We start from the raw sequence: 27255 nt of genomic DNA, 5'->3' as shown, positions 1-27255 counted from the left end.
TTTGAAAACCCACAGGGCTTAATTTCAGAAGGGCTGTGGGACATAAAGACTCACTCTTACAGCACACATGCAAAGTCTCACATGCTCCAGGACCCAGGGCAGAGGCAGTGATTTCCAAGGAGCCTGGGTCAGACCCACCTGCTGATCTTGGAGAATCTCCTGGAGAGGCAGGAGGCAGCTGGAGCTCACCCTGAGCACAGACGTGGACACAGCCACTTGGGGGCGCTCTTTCTACCATGAGGACACTGCTGCTGCTGCTGCTACTGCTTAAGTAGCTTCAGTCCTGTTCGACTCTGTGCGACCCCATAGACGGCAGCCCACCAGGCTCCCCCGTCCCTGGGATCCTCCAGGCAAGAATACTGGAGTGGGTTGCTTGTGCTGGCAAATATCACTTTGGAGTCCTCTCTCTTATTAGTACTGGGGGCTCATCCTCCCAACAGCAGGTTGGCACCAGTCCTGAGACCCCCCAAGTCAAGCAGTCAGCAGTACAGGGACCAAGTGCCGCCCACCAGGGGACTGACGGGATCTGAACCTGTCCAGCAGCAGATCCTCAGGACCCAGCCCCAACCCCCAGCAGGCCGACACCCAGCCCTGGGGCCCAAGGCCCCACAGCCAGCCATGCCGACACCCATCAGTGGCTGTTAGACTCCACAGAGGGCAGGGCCTAGCAGCCAACCAGGTCAGCAGCCAGGGCACAGCCACAGCCACAGCGGTCAGCCCTGCCACAGAGGAGGGTCCACACAGCCCCAAAGGGCATCCCTAGGTAACACAGTGCTGGAGACCAGAGGAGAGTGTGCTGCTGGGCCCCGTAGGACATCTCCTCCATGAGGCCACGAGTACCAGATTGGTAAATGTAACTGACATGCCTAATGCACACGGAGACTCAGGCAAAATGAGGCAACAAAGGAGTATGTTCAAAACAAAGGAACAAGATGAAACCCCAGGACTAACTGAAGTAGAGATAAGCAATCCACCTGACAAAGACTTCAAGGTAATAATCATAAAGATCATCAATGAATTCAGGAGAAGAATGGATAAACAGAGTGAGACATTTTAACAAAGTGTTAGAAAAATAGAAAAAGAAACAGAGTGGAAGAATACAGTAATTGAAATAAAATACACCAGAAGAAATCGAGAGTACCTTGGATGATACAGAGGAACAGATCGGCTAGCTAGAAGACAGAGGAGCAGAAATCACTAATGCTGAACAAAGAAAAACAAATTTATAAACTGAAGACAATTTAAGAAACCTCTGGGACAACATCAACTGCACTAACATTACATTATAGAGGACCAAGAAGGAGAAGAGAGAGAAAGAGGAAGAGAACATATTTGAAGACAAAATAGCTGAAAACTCCCCTAATCTGGGAAAGGAAAGTCACCCAAGTCCAGGAAGTGCAGAGTCTCATACAGGATTAACCCAAAGAGGAACACACCAAGACACACAGCAATTAAAATGGAAAAAATTAGGAAAATAAATTAAAAGCAGCAAGGGAGAAGCAACAGAGAACTCCCATAAGACTATGGCTGACTTCCAGCAGAAATTCTACAGGCCAGAAGATAGTGCCACAGTATGTGTGAAGTAATGAAAGGGGAAAAAACCTACAACCAAAAATACTTCATCTGGTAAAACTATCATTCATATCTGAAGGAGAGGTAAAGAATTTTACAGACAAGCAACAGTTAACAGAGTGCAGCGCCACCAAACCAACTTTATAAGAAAAGTTAAAAGGAATTCTCTAAGTGGAAAAGAAGAGGAAACACCAGAAACATTAAACTTATGAAGGAAAAATCTATTGGTAAAGACAAATATACAGTAAAGGTAGTAAATCAACCACTTATATAGCTACTAGGAAGGATAAGAAACAATCGTAGTAAAATCATATATATCTATAATAAGTAGGTAGGGTTACATAAAACAAAAAGATATAAAAATATGATGTCAAAAACACTAAACGTATGAGTAAAAACGCAGGGCTCTTAGAATGCAATTGAATGTAAGAGATCATCAGGTTGAAATGAGAATGTATATATATAATCATCATATATAAACTTCAGGCTAACCACAAACCAAAAATTTATAATAGATACTTACACATACAAAAGAAAAGGGAATCTAAACATAACACTAAAGATAGCTATCAAATCACAGGGAAAAGATCAAAAGAAAAAGAAATAATCAAAAAAGAAATACAAAACAACTTGAAAAAAGTTCACAAAATGGCAATAAGCAAATATCTATTAAAAATCAGTTGAAATGTTAATGGACTAACTGTTCCAAATAAAATCATAGACAGGCTGAATTGATGGAAAATACAAGACCCATATATATGCTGCCAATAAGAGACTCACCTCAGAAGTAAAGACTCACATAGGCTGACAATGAAAAGATAGAAAAAAGTATTCCATGCAAACGGAAATGAAAATAAAGCTGGGCTGGCTATATCAGACCACATAGACTTTAAACCAGACATATCAGACCAAATAGACCTTAAAATAGAGACCATCACAAGACACAAGGAAAGTCATTACATAATAAAAAAAAGGAGTGACTGATCCAACAAGATATAAAAACTGTGTATACACACACACACACACACACACACACAACATAGGAACACCTAAATACAAAAAGCAAATCTTAACAGACACAAAGGAATAAATTCACAGTAACACAGTAGCAGGGGAATTTAACATTCCACTAATCAGTCCTGGGTGTTCTTTGGAAGGACTGATGCTAAATCTGAAACTCCAGTACTTTGGCCACCTCATGCGAAGAGTTGACTCATTGGAAAAGACCCTGATGCTTGGAGGGATTGGGGGGCAGGAGGAAAAGGGGACGACAGGGGATGAGATGGCTGGATGGCATCACCAACACGATGGACGTGAGTTTGAGTGAATTCCGGGAGTTGGTGATGGACAGGGAGGCTTGACATGCTGCAGTTCATGGGGTAGCAAAGAGTCGGACACAATTGAGTGACTGAACTGAACTGAACTGAACATTAATGGGCAAATCACCCAGAGAAAAAAAACCAATAAGGAAACATTGGCCTTAAACTATACAGATAGATTTAACAGCTATCAATAGAGCATTTCATCCAAAATAGAAAAATACACATTCTTTTCAAGCATACATGGAACATTCTACAGGATAGATCACATACCAGCCCACAAAACATGGACCTATATGATATTATGATAAATGCAATAAGTCAAAGAGAGAAAGACAAGTATGATTTCACTTACATGTGGAGTTCAAAAAGTGAAAGAAATGAACAAACATAACAAAACAAATGACCCAGAGGGAAGATACGGGGAGGGAGGAGGGAGGAGGGTTCAGGATGGGGAACATGTGTATACCTGTGGTGGATTCATGTTGATATATGGCAAAACCAATACAATATTGTAAAGTTAAAAAATAAAAGAAAAAAACAGAAAAAAAAAAAAAACAGAGTTATAGACGGAAATCAAACAGGTTGTTACTGGAGAGCAGGGGGATTGGGGATGAGGGAAATAGGCGAGGGAGATTAAGAAGCACAAATTTCCAATTACAAGATAAGCGAACCACAGGGATGAAACGTAGAGAGTAGGGAACACATCCAATACTACTTTAATATTTACATATGATGACAGTAACTAGACTTATCGTGGTGATTATTTGGTAATGTATAGAAATATCAACTCACTAGGGTGCATAGTAGAAACTAACATAGTATTGTAGGTCAAATACACTTCAGAAATAAACTCAGAAAAGAGATCAGATCTCTGGTTACCAGAGATGAGGTGGGTGGGGAAGAGGGAACTGGATCAAAATTGCACACCTCCTGTTATAAGCTAAGTAAATATTTGGAATGTAATGTACAACAGGATTAATATAACTAACATTGCTGTGAGTTGTATATGACAGTTGTTGAGACTACATGCTAAGAGTTCTCATCACAGGAAACTTTTTTTTCCTTTAATTGTATATGTATGAGAAGATGGATGTGTATGAAATATACTGTGATCATCATTCCATGGTGTACATTAAGACAAATCATTATGTTCTACACCTCACACTTATACACGGCTGTTTGTCAATTATGTCTCAACAAAACCGAAAGGAAAAATAGGCACAGAGGTGAGAAAGTACCCTACGACGATGGGCCTTTCAAACGTGAATCAAATAATAAAGGTGCGCACGTCCAGGCAACACAGGCATGCACCGTCTGTGCCCAGCGCTGTTCAGACACCAGGGTGTGCTAGAGACCAAGGTGTTAAAGGTCCTGCCCCCAAGACCTCCACCTCAACTGCTTCCCATCAGTCCCGTTAAGCTGCTTCTCAGATTGCCCCGTTCCCTCCTCTTTGGTCCTCAGCACCCCAGGCCTTGACTGGAAGCCTGCTGTGGGTCATACATCTGTGCTAGGTCAGGTGATGAGAGAACACTGATCTGTGCCCTCCGACTTACAATTCTCGGAGATACAGAGTTGGAAACAAGCGGTTATCATTCATGAGGAGGTGCCCCGGTCACAGCGGTTATGGGGGTGCCATAATATGTGACACTCCTCTTTTTAAGAATTTGTTTCATTGACGTACATTTGATTTACAGCATGTTGTTAATTCCTGCTCCACAGCAAAGTGATTCATATACACATGTATATATTCTTTTTCATATTCTTTCTCCATTGAATAGTTTCCTGTGCTACACACTAGAACCATGTTGTTCCATTCTACATACAATAGCTTGCAACTGCTAATCCCAAACTCCCAATCTAATGTCCCCCTTCCCCATTAACAACCACAAGTCTTTTCTTCATGAGTCTGTTTCTGTAGATAAGTTCATCTGTGTCATATCCTAGATTCCACATGTTAAGTGGTGTCATATGGTATTTTTGTCTTTCTGACTTCACTTCATTCAGTATGATAATCCTTAGGTCCATCCATGTGTTGCAAATGGCCTGTTTCATTTTTTATGACTGAGTAGTATTACATTGTATATATACACATCTTCTTTAACTATTCATCTCTTGATGAACATTTACTTCCATGTCTTGACTACTGGAAACAGTGCTGCTATGAACACAGGGGTGCGTGTATCTTTTCAAATTAGAGTTCTGTCTGGATATATACCCAAGAGTGAGGATGCTGGATCATATGGTAACTCCAGTTTTAGTTTTTTAAGTAACTTCCATACTGCTCTCCACAGTGGCTATAACCAATTTACACTCCTACCAACAGTGAAGGAGGGTTCCCTTTTCTCCACACCCTCTCTAGCATTTGTTATTTTTAGATGTTTTAATGATGGCCATTCTGACTGGTGTAAGGTCATTGCAGTTTTGATTTAAATGTCTCTAGTAATTAACAATGATTAGCATCTTTTCAGGAGAAAACAATGGCAACCCACTCCAGTACTCTTGCCTGGAAAATCCCATGGACAGAGGGGCCTGGTAGGCTTCAGTCCATGGGGTCATGAAGAGTCGGACACGACTGAGTGACTTCACTTTCACTTTTCACTTTCATGCGTTGGAGAAGGAAATGGCAACCCACTCCAGTGTTCTTGCCTGGAGAATCCCGGGGACAGGGGAGCCTGGTGGGCTGCCATCTATGCGGTCACACAGAGTCGGACACAACTGAAGTGATTTAGCAGCAGCAGCAGCAGCATCTTTTCACACATGTGGGGCTCATCTTGACTTTGGGACTCACAATCCCTAGTCATGACATGGGGTACAGTGGTCAGAAGGACCTGACCCAGCGGGTATCTCCCTGGAAGGGAGCACTCCTTTCTCTTCTGCATTAGGTCTTCCCAGCCCTGGGTCCTGTTCACTGTTCCTCCTCAACAGCCCTCACAACCACTGAGGAAGCCTCACCGACTGGGAACTGAAAACAGCTGTCAGCCTGGTTACGGACCCAGCATGGCCCTTCCAGAACAAGTCAACAGTGCAGGAAATTCAAGAAGTGGCATTCACAGCCCCAGATCAGCCTCAGATTCAAGCTCTGCTTCCACTCATTCTCTTTGTGTGGATGCGTTTCACGTTCTCGCTTCCAAGCAGAACAGGAATCCCTCAGTTGCCAGGCTGTTCTGAGACTAGGGGAACAGTATGAAACAGAACCTAACCAGCAGAGCAGCCAGACAAAGAGGGAGTGTCCCCCTAACCTGCATGCAGAGCCTGCTCGGCCACTGAGTCCCAGGAAAGGGCGAGGGCCCTGGGTGAGTTACATCCAGCATCAGGTCAGCGCCACGTGAAAAGTGACCCAAAAATGGCTTGAACTGCAAAATAAGGGGACAGGCCCTGTGTTTGGTTGCTAGGGCTATCATAATAAAGCACCTAAAACTCAGTGGTTCGAACAACAGAAATTATTATCTTAGAACCTGGAAGCTGACGTCCAACATCAAGATGTCAGCAGAGTTGGCTCCATCTGAGCCATAAGGGAGAATCTAATCCTGGCCTCTCTCCCAGCTGCTGCTGGTTTGTTGCCCATCTTTGGTATTCCTTGGCTTGTAGAACTCTGCCTTCATCTCCACATGGTGTTCTCATGCACATGTCTGTCTCCAAACTTCCCCTTTTCATAAAGACACCAGTCATATCAGTTTAGGACCACCCTCTCCAGTATGACCTCATCTTAATTAATTAAACTTAATTTAATTAATTAAATTGACTCTATTTCCAAATAAGTTCACATTCTAATGTATGGGGGGAAAGACTTCAACATATGACTCTGAGTTGGCAGGGCTGAGGAGCCCTCCCTTTCAGAAAAGTTTTTACATTAAACTTAAAGATGGTGCTCTTTTCAGTGGTTCATGATATAGCCCATACTATGGGGAATGAGGAATATCAATTGAGAAATAACCAGCAGAATGAAAAAAGTTCAAGAGGAAAAGAAAAATAAGCTACCCACACATCTGACGGAGTTGGTGTGCAAGATCGCAATTGACAAAGAACAGAAATTTTGAAGTTACGAGAGCTGTTGCAGTGTGCTTGAATTGCTGAAAAGTTCACATTCACTCACAAAGGGGCATGACTGCTCCATGCAACAAGGCATTTTAAGACATTCTGTATAAAGTAGTGAAAAGTTCCAAGACACGGGAGGATAAACAAAAGAGGAAAAACAGTCTGTTTAAAATGCACTAGTTTTACACTGACAAGCCCATTAACATGGGCTTCCCAAGCGGCCCGTGGTCAAGAATCCACCTGCCAATGCAGGAGATACAAGACAGCCAGGTTTGATCCCTGTGTCAGGAAGATTCCCTGGATTAGAAAACAGCAACCCACTTCAGTATTCTTGCCTGGAAAATTTCCTGGACAGAGGAGCCTGGTGGGCTTCAGTCCATGGGGTTCCAAAGATTCGTACATGACTGAGCACACACACACACTCTCTCGCGTGCACATGCCTATTAGCATAGCTCCCACTGATTTCCTTTAAAGTATGGGTGTCTGTTCTATTATCTTTCCAGATGCAGTCTTTGAGACAGGACGTAAGGGTCCTACACCTTAAGCTCTATTAGCCATAAACTTGGCTGAAGATATCAATAGCCTCCGTAAGTTTATTGTCAGGATTAAACTCTTGCAGCAATGGAAGCACTGAAAAACTGTTAACTAATACAATTAGAGCAAGGCAGGTGTTAACTAATACAATTAGAGCAAGACCTATTCATTAATGAAAATGTAACCTAAGATGTGGGAAGCGTATGGGTATGCAGGATGTGCACATTAACACTCAAGGATGCACAGTGGGTACATATGTAGACAGGCAGAAGGGAAGATGATTTTTATTCATTCATTCATTTGACAGACACTCATAAGGGCCTTTCAACTGAGTCCCAGGGGGCCAAAAAGAGCTGTAGGTGTTGGCCTTCAAGGGCTCACAGTAAAATGGGAAACTGCTACAGACGGGTTCACTAGATCTCTGGTTTAAAAAGCCTTTACTAGTTTTTAAAGCCTTTAAATACCACCTTCTTTCTCATTCTTGGGAACTTTTTTTAAGTTTCAGAAATCTTTTCCACTTATACTGTGTGGCTCTTTCAACATATTCTATTGGTTTATTTAATAATGTGTATATTTTAAGATACACACTATTATTTCTACTGCTGTTACACTGGAAAAGGGCTTTACATCTAGTGATGAACCAAATCTCAAAATCACACACTTTATAAACATGGGGTTAGCCAAAAAGTTTGCTTGGTTTTCCCATAAGATGGCTCTATAGTGCTTAGCTGTCTTTAACTTCATTTGAAACAATTTTGTTAGACTATCATGACAGCTGTCATATCAGCATGCACTTAAAAAAACTTATCAAAATTAGTGAATTTTTGTATAGCCATTTTAATACTGAACAGGGAAGAAAAAAGAAACATTTTGGTATATTATGCTTTATTATTTCAAGAAAGGGAAAAATGCAACTGAAATGCAAAAAATAGATTTGTGCAGCATACAGAAAAGGTGCTGTTGACTGACTGAATGGGTCAGAAGTGGTTTGCAAAGTTTCGTGCTGGAGATTTCTTGTTGGACAATGCTCCACAGCCTGGTAGACCCGTTTAAGTTGACAGTGATCAAATCTAGATATTAATTGAGAACAATCAACATTATACCATGCAGCAGATAGCTGACACAACTCAGAATATCCAAATCAACTGTTGAAAATCATTTGTACGTGTTTGAGTCTGTTAATTGCTTTGATGTTTGGGTTCTACATATGTTAAGTGAAAAAAATCTTCTTGATTGTATTTCTACATGCAACTCTGTACTTAAGTGTAAGAAAAATGTTCTGCTTTTAAAACAAATTGGGACAGGCAATGAAAAGAGGATACTGTACAATAATGTGGAATGGAAGAGATTGGGGGCAAGCGAAATGAACTACCACCAACTACACCGAAGGCCAGTCGTCATCCAAAGAAGGAATACGGTAAGACTGGAAGAGAGTCCTCTATTATGAGCTCCTTCTGGAAAATCAAATGCTTCATTCCAACAAGTACTGCACCCAATCAGACCAACTCTAAGCAGTACTTGATGAAAAACGTCCAGAATTAGTCAACAGAAAACACAGACGTTCATAGGAATAACGCAAGACTGCATGTTTCTCTGCTGACCTGACAACAACTGTTACAGCTTGGCTGGGAAGTTCTGAGTCACTCACCATATTTACCAGACATCACATCTTAGACTTCCATTTATTTCGGTCTTTACAAATTATCTTAATGAAAAAAATTTCAATCCTCTGGAAGACTGTAAAAAGTACATGGAACAGTTGTTTGCTCAAAAAGATTAAAAGTTTTGGGAAGATGGAATCATGAAGTTGCCTGAAAATGGCAGAAGGTAGTGGAACAAAATGGTGGACATGTTGTTCAATGAAGTTCTTGATGAAAATGAAAATTTCCTCTGGGCTTAACTCATGGCTCCAAATTATTTCCTTTTCAACTATTAGAAATCAAACCTTATTCCATCTAAAGAAAATTTTAAATCAAAGGTGTGTGGCTATGATGGGAAAGCTCATTCTAGACCAATACTCTCACAAAGCAAAAACAGAAAAGCTGGATAAAATAAACATTTAAAAACTGATTTGAAGAGGTCCAACACCAAGACGGCAGGGGCAGCAGGGCCAGGACTTAGCCCCTCTCCCTAGAACCTGCCTCCTGTGGGCAGCAGGAACCGGTGGAGTGGCAGCGAGGAGCACGGGACCTGGCAGAGCTGGAGCAGAAGCCAAGTCTGGGGCAGCCAAGCAGCCCAGCCGGGAGGGGCAAGCCTTCAGAGAGGGGGGATGGCAAAGAAATGGGCCCAAAGGCCGGGGGTTTCCCTCAACACACTCACAGACTAAGCTGCACGGTAAGAGATGGCTTAAAAAGAAGAGCAGAATTTCCAGCCATTTCATGCTGTCAGAAATATAAAAATTAGAATTTTGGAGCACTTTGAAGCTGCCTTGGGAAGCAACCCAAGCCGTCAGTTGGGACTCCTGCAGAGCTATCCCTAAGACTGGGGACAGGGTAGACTGGAACCAGAGCCCAGCTGAGCCTCAGCTGGACAGCAAAATAGCCCCCACAACAGTAGTGACCTCCAGACACAGAGGGAATGCTGACTGAAGTCTCTACAACTTTTGTACATAATCAAGGAGACACAAAAACACGGGGCCAAGCAACCAAAGAGACAACAGAAATGGCACCTTAGAAGGCCAGATACTGCAGCCATCAGCTGTGAATTTAATAATTAGTCTGTCCCAAAAAAGGACTGTAAGATGGAGAAATCCATCAGAGACCACACATCTACGAGAAACTGTCAAACTAAAATTTTAGAAACGAAAAATACTTTGGTGGTCAATTTTATGTGTCAACCTGACTATATCATGGGATACCCAGATTTTTACCTAAACATTATTCTTAGGTGAATCCGTGAAAGCGTTTTCAGATGAAATATTAGCATTTGAGTTGGTGGACTCAGTAAAACATGTTGCCTTTCCCTTCAGGGATTATAATATGATGTGATATGATTATATATGTGTGCATATATATATATATATATACGTATATATCCTATTGATTTTATTTCTCTGGAACCCTGACTAATATAACTACATAACTACTCAGTATCTCAGCAATAATATAAAAAAATACTGCTAAAAGCATTAAAAGAGGATGAATCTTAAATCCACTGAGTGAAAGGAACCAGTTTCAAAGGAACCAATATCACTAATTATGTGATTCCATTTACATAGAATTCTCAAAAACAAGACTGAAGTGTGAGAAAACAAATCAGTGGTTGCCAAGTATTTAGGTGAGGGTCAGTTGCAACTGTTAACAGAAAGTGTGAGGGAGCTTTTGGGACAGAGACTTACAACAGTCTCTATCTTGACTGTTGTAGGTACATAAATTTATACAGATTTTAAAAGTCATGAAACTATATACTGAAAAAGTTAAATCACTCTATATTAATTTATAAAATAAAATTTCAAGAAATAAAAAACTCAATAGATGGCTTGAACAGATAAGGGACACATGAGGAGTGACTTACAATGCTGCAAGGTAGATTGATCTCTTCTGGTTCTTCTGGTTCCTTTTGATGTCTGGCCAAATTAGAACCAGAGATCAAATTGCCAACATCTGTTGGGTCATCGAAAAAGCAAGTGAGTTCCAGAAAAACATCTACTCCTGCTTTATTGACTACACGAAAGCCTTTGACTGTGTGGATCACAATAAACTGTGGAAAATTCTTAAAGAGATGGGAATACCAGACCACCTTACCTGCCTCCTGAGAAATCTGTATGCAGGTCAAGAAGCAACAGTTAGAACTGGATATGGAACAACAGACTGGTTCCAAATTGGGAAAGGAGTATGTCAAGGCTGTATATTGTCACCTTGCTTATTTAACTTATATGCAGAGTACATCATGGGAAGTGCCAGGCTGGATGAACCACAAGCTGGAATTAAGATTGCTGGGAGAAATACCAATAACTTCAGATATGCAGATGACACTACCTTTATGGCAGGAAGCAAAGAAGAACTAAATAGCCTCTTGATGAAAGTGAAAGAGGAGAGTGAAAAAGCTGGCTTAAAACGCAACATTCAGAAAACTAAGATCATGGCATCTGGTCCCATCACTTCATGGCAAATAGATGGGGAAACAATGGAAACAGAGACCTTATTTTGGGAGGCTCCAAAATCACTGCAGATGATGACAGAAGCCATAAAATTAAAAGACACTTGCTCCTTGGAAGAAAAGCTATGAGCAACCTAGACAACATATTAAAAAGCAGAGACATTACTTTGCCAACAAACGTCCATCAAGTCAAAGCTATGGTTTTTCCAATATTTGTGTATGGATATGGGAGTTGGACTACAAAGACAGCTGAGCACCAAAGAACTGATGCTTTTGAACTGTGGTGTTGGAAAAGACTCTTGAGAGTCCCTTGGACAGCAAGGAGATCCAACCAGTCCATCCTAAAGGAAATCTGTCCTGAATATTCATTGGAAGGACTGATGCTGAAGCTGAAACTCCAATAGCTTGGACACCTGATGTGAAGAACTGACTCATTTGAAAAGACTTTGATGCTGGGAAAAACTGAAGGCACCAGGAGAAGGGGACGACAGAGGATGAGATGGTTGTTTGGCATCACCGACTCAATTAACATAAGTTTGAGTAAGCTCCAGGAGTTGGTGAAGGACAGGGAAGGCTGCCGTGCTGAAGTCCATGAGGTTACAAAGAGTTGGACGTGACTGAGCGACTCAAGTGAACTGAAGGTAGATTGAAATATGTCCACTGATTGAAACATGGAGATCAAAGGGATGGAAATAAAACCATAAGCATAAGGGACAAATGGGACTTGGGAGAAATCCTTAATGGTCACAGGACTGGAGCCCTAGAACATGAAAAGAGAGAAATAGAAGGTTACTGAAGCAATATTTAAAGAAATGGAGGGTAGTGATGAACAGAGGATATTCAGGGCAGTGAAAATACTCTATACAATACAGTTATGGTGAGTACATTATACATGTCATCATACATTTGTGAAAATCCAAAGAAGGAACACCACCAAAGTGAACCCTCATGTAAACTATGAGCTTCACATAATAATAATGTGTCAATATCCATTCATCACTCACAACAAAATGCACCACAGTAATGGCAAGATAATAATATGAGGAACATGTGTGTTTGTGTATGTGCATGTAGAAGTATATGAGAACTCTCTGTGATTCCCACTCGGTTTTTTGTAAATTTAAAATTTACCCCTTTTGGCTCTCTGAGCGGCACCATGGTGGTCAGCAAGAACAAGCGCCTTACGAAAGGAGGCAAAAAGGGAACCAAGAAGAAAGTGGTTGACCCATTTTCTAAAAAAGATCGGTATGATGTGAGAGCACCAGCTATGTTCAATATAAGGAATAGTGGGAAAACATTGGTCACGAGAAGTCAAGGAACCAAAATCACATCTGATGGCCTCAAAGGTCGTGTTTTTGAAATGAGTCTTGCTGATCTGCAGAATGATGAAGTAGCATTTAGAAAATTCAAGCTAATTACTGAGGATGTTCAGGGCAAAAACTGCCTGACTAATTTTCATGGTATGGATCTGCTGCTGCTAAGTCACTTCAGTCGTGTCCGACTCTGTGTGACCCCACAGACAGCAGCCCACCAGGCTCCCCCGTCCCTGGGATTCTCCAGGCAAGAACACTGGAGTGGGTTGCCATTTCCTTCTCCAATGCATGAAAGTGAAAAGTGAAAGTGAAGTCGCTCAGTCGTGTCCGTCCCTCAGCGACCCCATGGACTGCAGCCTTCCAGGCTCCTCCATCCATGGCGTTTTCCAGGCAAGAGCACTGGAGTGGGGTGCCATTGCCTTCTCTGGGTATGGATCTTAGCCGTGACAAAATGTGCTCCATGGTCAAAAGATGGCAGACCATGACTGAAGCTCACATTGATGTCAAGACTACCGATGGTTACTTGCTTCGTCTGTTCAGTGTGGGTTTTACTAAAAAGCGCAACAATCAGATTCAGAAGACTTCTTATGCCCAGCACCAGCAGGTGCACCAGATCCGCAAGAAGATGATGGAAATCATGACCTGAGAGGTGCAGACAAATGACTTTAAAGAGGTGGTCAATAAATTGATTCCAGATAGCATTGGAAAAGACATAGAAAAGGCTTGCCAATCTATTTATCCGCTCCATGATGTCTTTGTTAGAAAAGTAAAAATGCTGAAGAAGCCCAAATTTGAATTGGGAAAACTCATGGAGCTACATGGTGAAGGTAGTAGTTCTGGAAAAGCTACCGGGGATGAGACAGGTGCTAAAGTTGAACGAGCTGATGGATATGAGCCACCAGTCCAAGAATCGGTTTAAAATGCAGACTCTTAATGGTGACAAATAAAAGATCTTATTTGTGGTATTTTTTTCCCTGATCATTCTTTTTAAATAACCTGACAGCTTTTTTAAGATGTTCTGATTTGTGGTGAAATTTTCTTACCTTTTTTGTGTATTTTATTTAGTTACTAAGTAGCCAAGAAAGGCTAAGATCTATTTTAAGCAGGAATGGTCTGAAAGTATTATAGATGGTGAATAAAAGGAAACCCTTTCTTTACATGGTTGAAGTTTTGAACGCAAAAGTCACTCAGTCGTATCTGACTCTTTGGCAAGAATACTGGAATAGGTTGCCATAGCCTTTAGGGATAATCCCAACCCAGGGACTGAGCCCAGGTCTCCTGCACTGGAGACAGAGTCTTTTCCATCTGAGCCACCACGGAAGCCAAGGTGGTTCTCAAATCTCTGAAAGGCTTATTAAAACATTGCAGGGCCTTGCTCCCAGAATTTCTGATGTAGATCTAGGATGAAGTCTGCAAGTCTGCAGTTTGCAAATTTTCAGGTGACTCTGGTGACAAGGAACCATACTTTGTGAACCACTGTCCTAAATCCCGCAGTGGAAAGAAAAGAGCATATTGCCATTTAGGTTTTTGCGGGTTTGTCTTTTAAAAATATAAATGCTGTCTTCTGTCCTCTAGAGGTAAATCCACCCCCCCACCCCCGAAAACGTTAATGGTCAAGCTGAAGTTGGCTAGACAAGTAGAGAAACAGGTTATTGGTCTCCTATTAAGTGGGCATTCGTCTGCCATCCAGTGTTTCCTAGTCACTCACCCATTCTGTTCTATACCTTCTCCACTCAAATCTCTAATTTTTCATTCTCAGTTCAGCTGATGGCCTTGCTTCTTGAGAGTAAGAACCTCAGAATTTCCTGTTATTTGCACCCTGCCTCATGCTGGGAAAGACTGAGGGCAAAAGGAGAAAGGGGGTGGCAGCGGATGAGATAGATACCGTCACTGACTCAATGGACATGAATCCGCAAACTCTGGAAGACAGTGAAGGACAGAGATGCTTGGTGTGCTGCAGTCCGTGGGGGCGCAGAGTCAGACACAGAAGCATCAGATTCTACCCTCTGTTCTTGGCTCCATCAGTTCTCACCTTTTTCGTTATTCCTCTGCCAGTCTCAGCATACAAGTAAGTCCTCTGCCCTTCCAGATACACCCCTATTCAAGCTTATAGCAAAACTCGAAAGAGTTAGCCATATTTCTTGCACGTAATTTTACTTTTGCTTGAATCTATCGCAGTTGGGCTTTTTTCTCTTTCACACTTTTTTTTACACTCCACTGTTAAGGAAGCTGTTGCTGTTAGAATTAACAGATGTCATTGCTAAGCCAGTGGTTCATCCTTAGCTTTCATTTTACTTCTGTAACAGTGATAATTGACAGTTGCTTTTCTCCTGTGTTTCTTAACTGTATTCTGGAATTGGACCTCAAAGTCTTCCTCCCAGGTTGCTAGCTACTATTTACTAGTTTGTTTCAGGCCTCAGTGTTGGAGAGCCCTAGGCCTTTTATGTTTACCAATATTCTTTCTAAAAATAGTCTTACTCGATTTCTTGGTTTTAAATAAACTGTCTCAGAATTTAAAAAAAAAAAATTCAGTTCAGTTCTGTTCAGTCACTCCGCCATGTCCGACTCTTTGCGACCCCATGAACCACAGCACACCAGACCTCCCTATCCATCACCAACTCCTGGAGTCCACCCAAACCCATGTCCATCCAGTCAGTGATGCCATCCAGCCATCTCATTTAAAATTATGCCACATGAAATAAGTCAGAGTAAGACAAATACTCTATGATCTTATATGTAGAATCTTTTAAACCAGAAATCATAAAAACAGAGCAGATCCATTGTTTCCAGGGATGGCAGGGGGTACTTATGGGTAAATGTTGGTTGAAGTGTATAAATTTCCAGAATTAAGATAAGTGAGTCCCAGGGATAGAATATATAGCACAGTGACTACAGTTAACAATATGGTTATTATACACTTAATAGTTTCTAAATGAGTAGATCTTAAAACTTTTATCACCCACACCAAAAAAATGATCATGTGCGGCAATGAAAGTATGAACTAATGTTACTGTTTCAATTATTCTACAATACATATATATACACAATCACCTTAAATTTATGTAATATTATACATAAACTATATCTCAATGAGCTGGGAAGAATTTTAAACTGCTCTAAAAACAAAGTCTATTAGTATTTTTAATAAAAGGAAAATCATCCCAGCATCAGACTCACCCTTGAGCCCTTTCCATCTCAAGTTTCAAGCCCGAGCTGTAGCTCTGTAGGTGTCGCTGCTGTATGTTCTGATGACCACAGACAGAGTGGGCTGGAGTCAGAAACACTGCTCCAGGGTCTCCATCCGGTCAGCTCCAGCTCCTCCTCACAAATAAGTGTGAAAGGCAGTATCTTCTCTACCGTGACCTCACAGAAGATCACACAAGACAGGCTGATAGCACGGAGGAGGCATCAAAACAGCAGTTTTCTTTGTTCCATTCCAGTAAGGTGTCTTATGGTAAATATTCTCAAAAATAAACTCTCAAGCTCCCTTATATGCAGCTTCCATACAAGGAAACAATTGAAACAAATTTTGAAATGATTTATTTGAAACAAATCATGGGTAATTCTATGAGGAACTGTGCACATTTAGATATGCTAAAATTGCCACAAAGACAAAGACAGAGGATGTGATTGAAGCTTACAGAAAAATAGAAAAAGGTTCTCTTCAACCCATCTGAATCGCTTCTAATCTCTGTAACTAGAAAAAGCATAAACAACTTCAGGAGAGACAAGACAATGGAAAACACTCTGTTAAGGAAGTGACTGAATGCAACTTCATTTTATTTAGCAGGGAGGAGAATGTCTGAGACTGGAACTTCAATATGAATAATATCAATAAAAGAAGCAGAAAAGCGGGAAGGAAAAGAAGAAGAAGAGGAAGAAATCGTTTTCTCTCTTTCCTTGAGTGTTAAATGAATAGTTAGAGGAAGTCATAAATTTATCAGGCTTTAGCTATGGTCAAAACTGTAATAAAAATGTCCATCGTTAAATCCTGTACACATCTCTAAATTGTGCCGTTCTCCCACAATGTGTTTTTTAATTTGTTTTGGTCTCTCTCATATTCTTTTTTCTATTATTATTGCTGACTCAATCCCCAATTCCCACTTCAACAGTCAGTTCACTACTTTTAAATTGCTTTTCTTTTTCATGAGGTCCACATTAAAGCACTTTACAATACTTTTTACAATACTTTTGAAACTGTATCATTTGCTTTCATAGATACAGTGGGTAAATGTGATGTACGTGGCAATGTGAGAAGAAGCCCTCTGTCATTCTGACTTCTAAGCATAGAGCTAGGAAAACAAAGGCTGGAAGTACTCAACCTTCAGGAAGCAGATGCAGAGAGAATGTTTAGGGCAGTGGAATTACTCTGCATGATACTGTGATGGTTGCAACATGTTGTTACAGATTTGTCCAAACTCACAGATGTACAACATCAGGAGGGACTCCTAATGTAAACCGTGGGCTCTGGGTGATGATGACGTATCAATGTGGGTTTACTGATTGTAACAAATGTTTTCACAGTTGGGGAGGCCATGCATGAATGGAGGCAGGGAGAATATAGGGAATCTCTGCACCTTCCTCTCAACTTTGATGTGAACCTAAAAATGTCTTTTCACAACTAAAAATCTAAATTTAAAAAAAGGAAGCCCTTGCCTCCCGAGGCCCCTGAAACCTCCCTCAGGGGTTTTGCACATTCCCTCCTTCAGGAAAGTGAATCTGTCTTTGCTCTGACCCCCTGGGCATCAGGATGGCTTGTTCACGAATCTGGATTTGAGCTAATCTCTCGTGAAGTCAGACCTGCACTTACTCAAACGGGAGTGTCCACACGCTCCCCAGCGCAGAGTCTGTCCAGGGCAGAGCTGAGGGAAAGCTGAGGGAAGGCTGAAGCTCTCAGCACGCACGGCCTCCGAGTCTCAGTCCCCACAGTTTCCTAGCCCACGCACCCCATGGCTTCAAACATCAAGTCAGTTGGTCCCCAGTCACGTCACATATCTGCCATCCTGCTTTTTCCTGCCGACTTCCCACCTGTCCACCTGTCCGAGCCCCGCATAGCAGCTTCACCTCAGGCAGAAAAGCCCTCATCAGAGAAATCTAACCCACCTGCAGTGGGCCTTCCAAGGGGGTGCTGGCCGTTAGCAGAGCCCTGTCACTTATTTTTAGCCTCCTCTGCAGCCTATGATTTTCACAAAGAAAAGTCTATCAATTCCAGCAGCAAAGACTGATTCCGGGCACAAAGTAGATCTCAAGGTGGCAGGAGTTCATGAAAATCCCTAGATATGCAAATACAAGCAACTGTTCCTAAAACAGTTTTACAACTATGTATCTTTGGAGGCATTCTGTTTTAGCGTTACACATAAAGCAGTGTCTGAATAAAGCATTACGGAACTAATACAAGTAAATACAATTCCGGAACAGGAAACCCTGAGAGACTGACTACTGAATCAGGGAAAGGCACAGTTTGCAGTCACAGTTTACCTTTCACGATCTGTGTAGGGTGAATCTTCTTTTATTCATTTCCCCTCTTTGTTAGTGGTCCATCTCCACTGTGTGGATGACATAGGGGATTTTTTTTAAGTGAGTGACCCATAAATAGAATTTCAGCCCCACATGGAACCTTTCTATCATCAGAGAAAAGATGAGCACTTTTAATACCGGGCAATGAAAAGAAACAATTTTGCTATGAATTTTGGAAGGATTATTTCCATCCACAGAACTCTGCAATGAAAGGAAGGCTTCTTAAGCTGGCATTATGCAATCCCCCTTCAGCATCATGCATCCCCTGAATCCAGGAGCCACTGTGCAGCAGGGAAGCACAGGACGAGCCCAGCATTAGGTCACTGGCCTGCAGAGCAAGGGCCTGCTCCTAGAATCTGCACACTCTGGTCAGGGAGGCCCGCTCTGGCCCACGGTGCCTGTGAGGGGACCCTGACACTAGTGAATTCCAACATTCCAGCACCTTCCTAAGAGCCAAGCACTCTGTACAGGAAAGGACTTCTACACTATAAACAGTTACTTCTGGAGCCTTTTTGCTTATAAGTATGTGAAAATATACTAAAATTTTATTCAGGGAAATCACACATGTACTTGACCCCATATTTTCTTTTTCCTGTTTATTTACCCCCAGGAAGACAGAAGTATAAGCTGAGTATTCTCAGATTCTTTCCTGAGAAACACTGAAAGGCAGGTCTTTTGGTCCTTGAAAAAATGAACTAAAATTTAAAAACTGTCATTTATATTCATCCCTAGTTTTAATGAGGTCAGACATAGCCAATGACTGCACAACTGCACATAACATCACCTGGAAATTTACACACTGTAAACAACGCGTGGACAAGATGCGGGTGGACAATACGGTTCTGGTACAAAAATGGAAACATTTCAATGGAATAGGATAGAAAACCCTAAAATAATACCATGCACTAATGGTCCATTAACCTATGACAAAGGAGGCAAGACTACACAATGGTGAAAAGACAGTCTCTTCAACAAATGGTGCTGGGGAAACTGGAAAGCCACATGTAAAAAAGTGAAAATAGATCATTCTTTAACTCCATACACAAAAATAAGCTCCAATGGATTAAAGACCTAAATGTGAGACTAGACTCCATACAACTGCTAGAGGAGAACACAGGCAGAACGCTCTGTGACATAAACCACAGCAACATATTTTTTTTGATCCATCTCCCAGAATAATGGAAATACAAACAAAAATTTTAAATGGGACCTACTTAAACTCAAAAGATTTGCACAGCAAAGGAAACAATAAACAAAACCAAAAGACAACCCACAAATTGGGAGAAAATATTTGTGAATGATGTTACTAATAAAGGATCAGTCTCCAAAATTTACAAACAGCTCATGACACTTACAGCATCAAAACAAACAACCCACTCAAAAAATGGGCAGAAGATCTAAACAGACATTTCTCCAAAGAAGACATACAGATGGCCAAGAGGTACATGAAAAGATGTTCAACATCACTAGTTATTAGAGAACTACAAATCAAAACCACAATGAGGTGTGACCTCTCACCAGCCAGAACGGCCATCGTCAAAAAATCCACAAACAGTAAATCTGGAGAGGGTGTGGAGAGAAGAGACTCCTCCTCCTGTGGATGGGAATGTAAACTGGTACAGCCACTATGGAGAACAGTATCGAGGTTCCTTAAAAAACTAAACATAGAGCTATCATAAGACCCTGCAGTTCCATTCCTGGGCATATATCCAGAGAAAAACATAGGATGAGATACTTTTTAATCACTACTGATGTCACAATCTCTATTCCTTGAGTTTTACCACTTTCAGTGTTTAAACTTTCAATAAATGCTACATATTTAAGAAGTCAATTGTGAACTTAAACTTGCATGATAGATCTCAAACAGAAATCCACAATAAGAGCGTAAGCAAGAACTGATACAAAGACCGTCAGATCAGAAAAGAAGCTTCTTACCATGTTTATCGATGACACAGGACCAATGCTGTTAACATAGATGTCAACATCAATTACAGTGGGTTTTACTGTGGAGAAAACACAGGTATGTTAGTTAATACTCTGTGCCAGAAAGCGCGCCTCAACTTCCTCTGAGTCACACACTGACAGCTCAACAGCATACGGAAAAGTGGTGGATTTTTCTTTGGGACCTGCATGGCAGTTACAATTTTTAAATGATGAAGGATTCTTACATTTAGTAAATTTAATTGTGAAAAAACAGGATATTTATACACTGCAAGTTGCCAGTGACAGATGACTATGATACTCTAAAAGTCTTTGTTTAGCTGATTATACGACAGAGAAAACATAAAAAGGTTAAATATAAGACATCACATAAGAAATGTCAAAGTTATGCTATGAAATCAAACCTAAGTAATGAGTAATATTGGAGAAGGAAATGGGAACCGACTCCAGTATTCTTGCCTGGAGAATTCCATGGACAGAGAAGCCCGGTGGGCTATAGTCCATGGAGTCACCAAGAGTCAGACACGACTGAGCAACTAATACACACCCACACAATGAGTAATATCAGGGACAATTCAAGTTATTTATCCATTACTTTGGTGGAACTCAAAGCAAAGATCTGGAGAATACATATACCAAAAGAGATTAAGAAATGTTCATTGTTATCATTATTACGTAAAGACACATACGCATATCACAGATTTCAAATTCTGCAACTCAGAAAAGAATAACACTTCAGTAAATCAAGGAATTACCATTCCAACTATGAGGTAGTAAAATTCATACAACAAAAAACTGTAATATCTAACTGTGCATCAGAGGTAAAATTAGCTCATTTAACCTTAAAGAAAATCAGTTCCCCTCTCCTTGGCAGAAATGGAACTTGAAAGACCAGTAATGAGATTCCCGAAACAAACTCCAAGTCAGGGGTCTGTGCCACCAGAAAGGAGGTGGCTTCCTTTCCCCAGCACTAAGCAACTGATTGGTACGGGGAGAAGAACACCAATTTCAGAGTATTTCTGCTCTGCTGCTGCTGCTGCTGCTAAGTCGCTTCAGTCGTGTCTGACTCTGTGCCACCCCATAGACGGCAGCCCACCAGGCTCCCCCATCCCTGGAATTCTCCAGGCAAGAACACTGGAGTGGGTTGCCATTTCCTTCTCCAATGCATGAAAGTGAAAAGTGAAAGTGAAGTCGTTCAGTCGTGTCTGACTCTTCATGACCCCATGGACTGCAGCCTACCAGGCTCCTCCGTCCATGGGATTTTCCAGGCAAGAGTACTGAAGTGGGTTGCCATTGCCTTCTCCATTTCTGGCCTGGAGGAACATAAATAAGACTCCTGAACCTCTGCATATAAGCAAGGTATTTCTACGGAAACAAGAGTGTTTGTATCAGCAATTATTACAATAAGCTTCCTCCAGTTTTGCTAAATAAGTAATCATTGATGAGTGGCACCTGTCAGCTCAAGTCTGTTGTTCAATTACATACCCAGCAGTCTGCAGCCTGAGCCATGTTATTCAGACCTTCATGAAAATAAAAATAATGATAATAAACTGGAGTCAACTATTCTGTCAGCACAACCAAGTCATGTTAGCTTCAGAGCTGTTGGCATTTTGGAAAACACCCCAATATGATTCTATGAACTATGCACATAGTGTTTAAATTTTGTTAAAGGACTGTTCAGCATTTTAAACTGAGCTTTGCTAACTACTTTGAACAGCAAGTAGCATCTTTCTTCAACTTAATTGGATTCAGCAAATATTCTGTCTCCAAATGCTGCATAACCTTATTAATGTTATACAAAGGTTGTGTTAAGTCAGTCAGTTGAGGACCTACTTTTTGCAAGAGATTTTTTCTGGTTGTTTCATGGTATTTACCAGACTTTAGGTTTCCAGAGCTTTTAATCTTATTAAATAAAAAGGATCTACAGATGTAAAGCCTTAACAACTTGAAGCGGGAAGTATCAAATAAGTATTAAGTGCAATAGTATAATAAAGGTTTTAAGAGAAGAGTTTGGAAAACACACACACACACACACAAAACCTGGGAGAAAAGCTGTTTTAAGCAACTTCTCCTTTAAGCAGTGTCATGCTAAAGTAAAAAGAATCTAGGAATGTGGCCCTGACAGTGGTACTCAGGAAACAGGGCGGCCACAGGAGGCTCAAGATTTACAACTCAAGGACTAGAGATTAAGCCATAATAAATGATTTTCAACAGCATGTCAAGACCATTCAGTGGGGAAAAAGTATTTACAACAAATGGTGTTATGTAAACTGGATACCCACAAGCAAAAAAATGAAGTCGAACCCTTACACAATATAGAAAAATTAACTCAAAATGGATCAGAAACCAAAAGGATGGTTTGAAACTACAAAATTCTTTGAAGAAAACACAGGAGAAAAGCTTAATGACACTGAATTTGGTAATGATTTCTTAAATATGACACCAAAAGCACAGGCAATAAAAGAAAAAGATAAACTGGACTACATCAAGATTAAAAAGTTCAGTTTATATTTTTTTGCATCAAAGGACACAATTAACATAGTGGATTGCTGTTGTTGTTGTTGTTTGTTTGCTAAGTCATGTCTGACTCTTCTGTGGTCCATGGATTGTAGTCTGCCAAGCTCCTTTATTCATGGCATTTCCCAGACAAGAATATTAGAGTGGTTTGCCATTTCCCTCTCCAGGAGACCTTCCCGACCCAGGGATCAAAACTGCATTTCCTGCATTGGCAGGCAGATTCTTTACCACTGAGTCACATAGGAAGCCCAACACAGTGGACAGGCAACCTGTATAATGGGAAAAAACATCTGGAAATCATGTATGTTGTAAGTTTGATATCCAAAAAATAAAAAAGACTCCCAAAACTCAACAACAAATAAGCAAAAGAACCTGACTTAAAAATGGGTAAAGGACTTAAGGCAAAAGAGACAAACAATGACCAATAGGCACATGAAAATATACTTAACATTATTAGTCACTGGGGAAAGGCAAATCAAAACAGCTTCGTATCCATTATGATGACTGCTATTTAAATTTTTAAAAAACATAAATTAGCCAATCACAGACACACTGTGCTTCCACTTATATGAGGCAACTACAGTAGTCAAACTCACAGAGGTAGGAGGGAGAATGGGGGCTGCCAAGAGCTGGAAGGCAGAGACAATGCAAAGTCAGTGCTTAAAGGCTACAGTTTCAGCTACACAAAATGAAGAGCTCTAGAGATGGATGGTGGTCATAGTTGCACAATAATCTGAATGTACTAAATACCACCGAGCTGCACACTTGAAAGTGGTTAAAATCGCAAATTTATGTGCATTTTACCAGAAATTTTTTAAAAACATTAAGCTCTGGGTAGTTGGGAGAAGGATGAAGGGTTACACAGATGCAAGAAAGTCAGGAATGAGGGGAGAAGGGATGGCAATTTTCTGAGTGAAAAGGAACAGATTCTATTGAAGAAGAGCATAAAATAGGACTGATGGAGTTGAGTCCTCTGCATTTAGTTCAAAAATGAATTTGCTTTCAAGTTTTCATTTCATTTCTATCTTGGAAATCTATTTGGAAATTCTGTCATGCAATTCTATTTGGAAATCACTATTTCCTAAAAACTCAGAATTTGTATATTTGAGAAGAATCATTCTCATAACCTGTGCAACATAAATGAACACTGCAGAGCTGCCTAGGGTAAGTTTTGCTAAGAGTCAACCACATTTGTTTCCTCGAAAGACTGACGGCACCCAAAGAGGAATTACAGGGACTATACTTTCTACTTGCCTCTGCCACAATACTAATGCAGATTTTTGTTTGGTTGCTGTTCTTTGCCCAATCCTGAACCTTCTCATGGAGAAGGAAATGGCAACCCACTCCAGTGTTCTTGCCTGGAGAATCCCAGGGACGGGGCAGCCTGGTGGGCTGCCGTCTATGGGGTCGCACAGAGTCAGACATGACTGAAGCGACTTAGCAGCAGCAGTGGCTTATGCTTCCCACTCTGGGACACTAAACTACAGTCAGGTCTAATTCCACCACTGGTGCTCCTACTGATTTTGCAGGTTTTGGCAGTTTCTGGGGCACACAGCCACCATCTTTGAATGCAAGGAGTTAGAGTGTCCTGTCGACAATGTTATCTTGTCTGTCTGGGATGCCCAGTCTTTTCTCTGGACTCCCTCAGCTGTATCATACTAGCCCCGTTAAAGGATCCTCAAAGCAACCAATTCTGGTCTTCTCCCTGGGGTCTGACACCTGAGCGTGAGCCTTGGCACCCTGCCCCTAACTTCTGCCATGGGTTCAAGCATCTGAGCTGCTTCTCAGCTAGGAAATGCTGTTCAGCAATGAGGTCTGTGATGAATTCTCTCCATTTTGCCTTTGGGGAAATCACTGTTGTGCTCCCCTCTGAGGTTCCAAAGCTCCCTCCTGTCCTTACCTGTGAGGGGCTTTCCCAGTGTATGGAAACTTTTCCTCCTTCTCCACAACTCCCTCCCCAGGGCACAGGTTCTCATCCTGAAAGACTCTGTCTCTTCTTTTCCCCTCTTTTCCCCTTTTTTATAAAAACGTATTTTATTTTATTTGAAGGATAACTGCTTTACAATATTGTGTTGGTTTCTGCCATACATCAACATGAATCAGCCATAGGTATATATATGTTCCCTCCCTTGTGAACCTCCCTCCCCCCTTCCACCCCATCCCACATCTCTAGGTCATTACAGAGCCCCAGTTTGAGTTACTTGAGGCATACAGCAAGTCCCCACTGGCTATCTATTTACATATGGCAGTGTATATGTTTCCATGCTACTCTCCCCATTAGTCCCATCCTCTCCTTCCTCCCTCTGCCTTGTGTCCATAAGTCTGTTCTCTACATCTATATCTTCACTGCTGCCCTGAAAATAGGTTCATCAGTATCATCTTTCTAGACTCCATATATATGCATTAATATACAATATTTGTCTTTCTCTTGCTGACTTACTTCACTCTGTATAATAGGATCTAGGTTCATCTACCTCATTAGAACTGACTCAAATGTGTTCCTTTTTATGGCTGAGTAATATTCCATTGTATATATGTACCACAGCTTCTTTATCCATTCATCTGTCAATGACCAATCTAGGTTGCTTCCATGTCCTATCTACTGTAAATAGTGCTTCAATGAACATTGGGGTACATGTGTCTTTTTCAACTTTGGCTTCCTCAAGGTATATGCCTAGTAGTGGGATTGCTGGTAATATGATAACTTTGTTCCTAGTTTGTTTGTTTGTTTGTTTTTTTTAAGGAATCTCCATTAACACACCACTTACACCAATGGACAGATCATCAAAATCGAAAATTAATAGGGAAACATAAGCCTTAAATGGCATATCAAACCAGATGGACCTAATAGAACATTCCATTCAAATGCCAAAGAATACACTTTCTTCTCAAGTGCACATGGGACATTCTCCAGGATAGACCACATCTTGTGTCACAAACCAAACCTCAGTAAATTTAAGAAAATTGAAATCATACAAAGCATTTTTTCTGACCACACTATGAGACTAGATGTCAATAACAGGAAAACAAGCTGTAAAAAACACAAACACATGAAGATTAAAAAATACTTTTATAGATAACAAACAGGTTAATGAAGAAATAGAAAAGGAAAGAAAATTCCTAGAAACAAATGACAATGAATACCTGACGACCCAAAACCTATGGGAAACAGCAAAAGCAGTTCTAAGAGGGAAGTTTATAGCAATACGATCCTACCTCAAGAAACAAGAAAAACATCAAATAGACAACCTAACTTTACACGTAAAACAACTGCAAAAAGAATAACAAAAAACTCCAAAGTTAGCAGAAGGAAAGAAATCATGAAGATCAAAGCAGAAATAAATTAAGGAAACAGTAGTAAAGATGAATAAAGCTAAAAGTTGGTTCACTGAGATGATAAACAAAATTGACAAACAACCAGTCTCATCAAGAAAAAAAGGGAGAAGAATCAAATCAACAAAATTAGAAATGCAAAAAAGAGAGGAACAGACAACGGAGATATACAAAAGATCATAAGAGACTACCACAGGCAACAATATGCCAATAAAATGGACAACCTGGAAGAAATGGAGAGGTTCTTAGAAAAACTAAAACTTCCAAAACTGAACCAGGAAGAAATGGAAATTATAAACAAGCCAATTACAAGCACTGAAATCAAAACAATTTGTAATTAAAAAAAAAAAATCTCCCCTAAAACAAAAGCCCAGGGCCAGATGGCTTCACAGGTGTAATCTGTCAAATATTTAGAGAAGAGCTAATGCCTATCCTTCTGAAACTCTTTCAGAATATTGTCTCTTTTTTATCTTTATCTTTTGCCCTACCTCATTCTAAGGAGATTGGCTTGCTTTTGTGGAAGTCTGGGATCTTCTGCCAGTGTTCTGAACATGTCTTGTAGGAGGTGCTCCATATGCAGATGAATTTTTGATGTATCTGTGGGGAGGAGGGTGACTTATTCCTCCAGGTCTTGAAGTTATTTCATTGGTGCAATTTTAAACAGAATTATTTTTTAATTTCTCTTTCTATGTTTCATTGTTAGTATAAAGAAATGCAACAGATTTCTGTATATTAATCTTATATCCTGCCACCTAGCTGAATTCATTTATCAGTTTAATAGTTTTTATGCAGACCTTAACGTTTTCTATACCTAGTATCATGTACTCTATATATAGAAAATCATGATTTTAAGTTATCATATTTACTTGGAATTTACATGTTAAATGTTCACATGAAATTAAATACGGCAACAGGAAGACTAATTCTTTAAGGTCTCTTGGAAACTGACAGTCATTACTGGCTGACTCAAGTGGTCAGATGGGCAAAAGGCTGATAAGAGACCATCTAAGACAAGACATTGCTGAAAATAGGCATCTGTTATATCAGAACTTACATTAGTTCACTGAAAGTGG

The 27255-nt window shown here is 40.7% G+C and overlaps 2 protein-coding genes across 3 annotated transcripts in view; one reads left to right on the top strand and one right to left on the bottom strand.

Annotated features, from left to right (window-relative positions):
• GABRG3 (gamma-aminobutyric acid type A receptor subunit gamma3) overlaps positions 1-27255 on the bottom strand; it is an 807126-nt gene that overhangs the window by 716239 nt on the left and 63632 nt on the right. For both annotated transcript variants that reach the window (XM_024982259.2, XM_059879249.1), the window contains exon 3: positions 20327-20394. In XM_024982259.2, the coding sequence (XP_024838027.1) occupies positions 20327-20394 (68 nt within the window). The remainder of the gene's footprint in view (positions 1-20326; positions 20395-27255) is intronic.
• On the top strand, positions 12694-13243 carry LOC789997 (small ribosomal subunit protein eS1-like). The gene has a single exon (XM_059879248.1). It carries the CDS (start codon positions 12718-12720, stop codon positions 13177-13179), a length of 462 nt encoding a protein of 153 aa, XP_059735231.1. The 5' UTR covers positions 12694-12717; the 3' UTR covers positions 13180-13243.

Source organism: Bos taurus, chromosome 21 (assembly GCF_002263795.3).
Source record: "Bos taurus isolate L1 Dominette 01449 registration number 42190680 breed Hereford chromosome 21, ARS-UCD2.0, whole genome shotgun sequence".
NCBI lineage: Eukaryota > Metazoa > Chordata > Mammalia > Artiodactyla > Bovidae > Bos > Bos taurus.
Note: the sequence above shows the minus strand (reverse complement) of the source record. Positions and strands in the feature narration are given on the sequence as shown.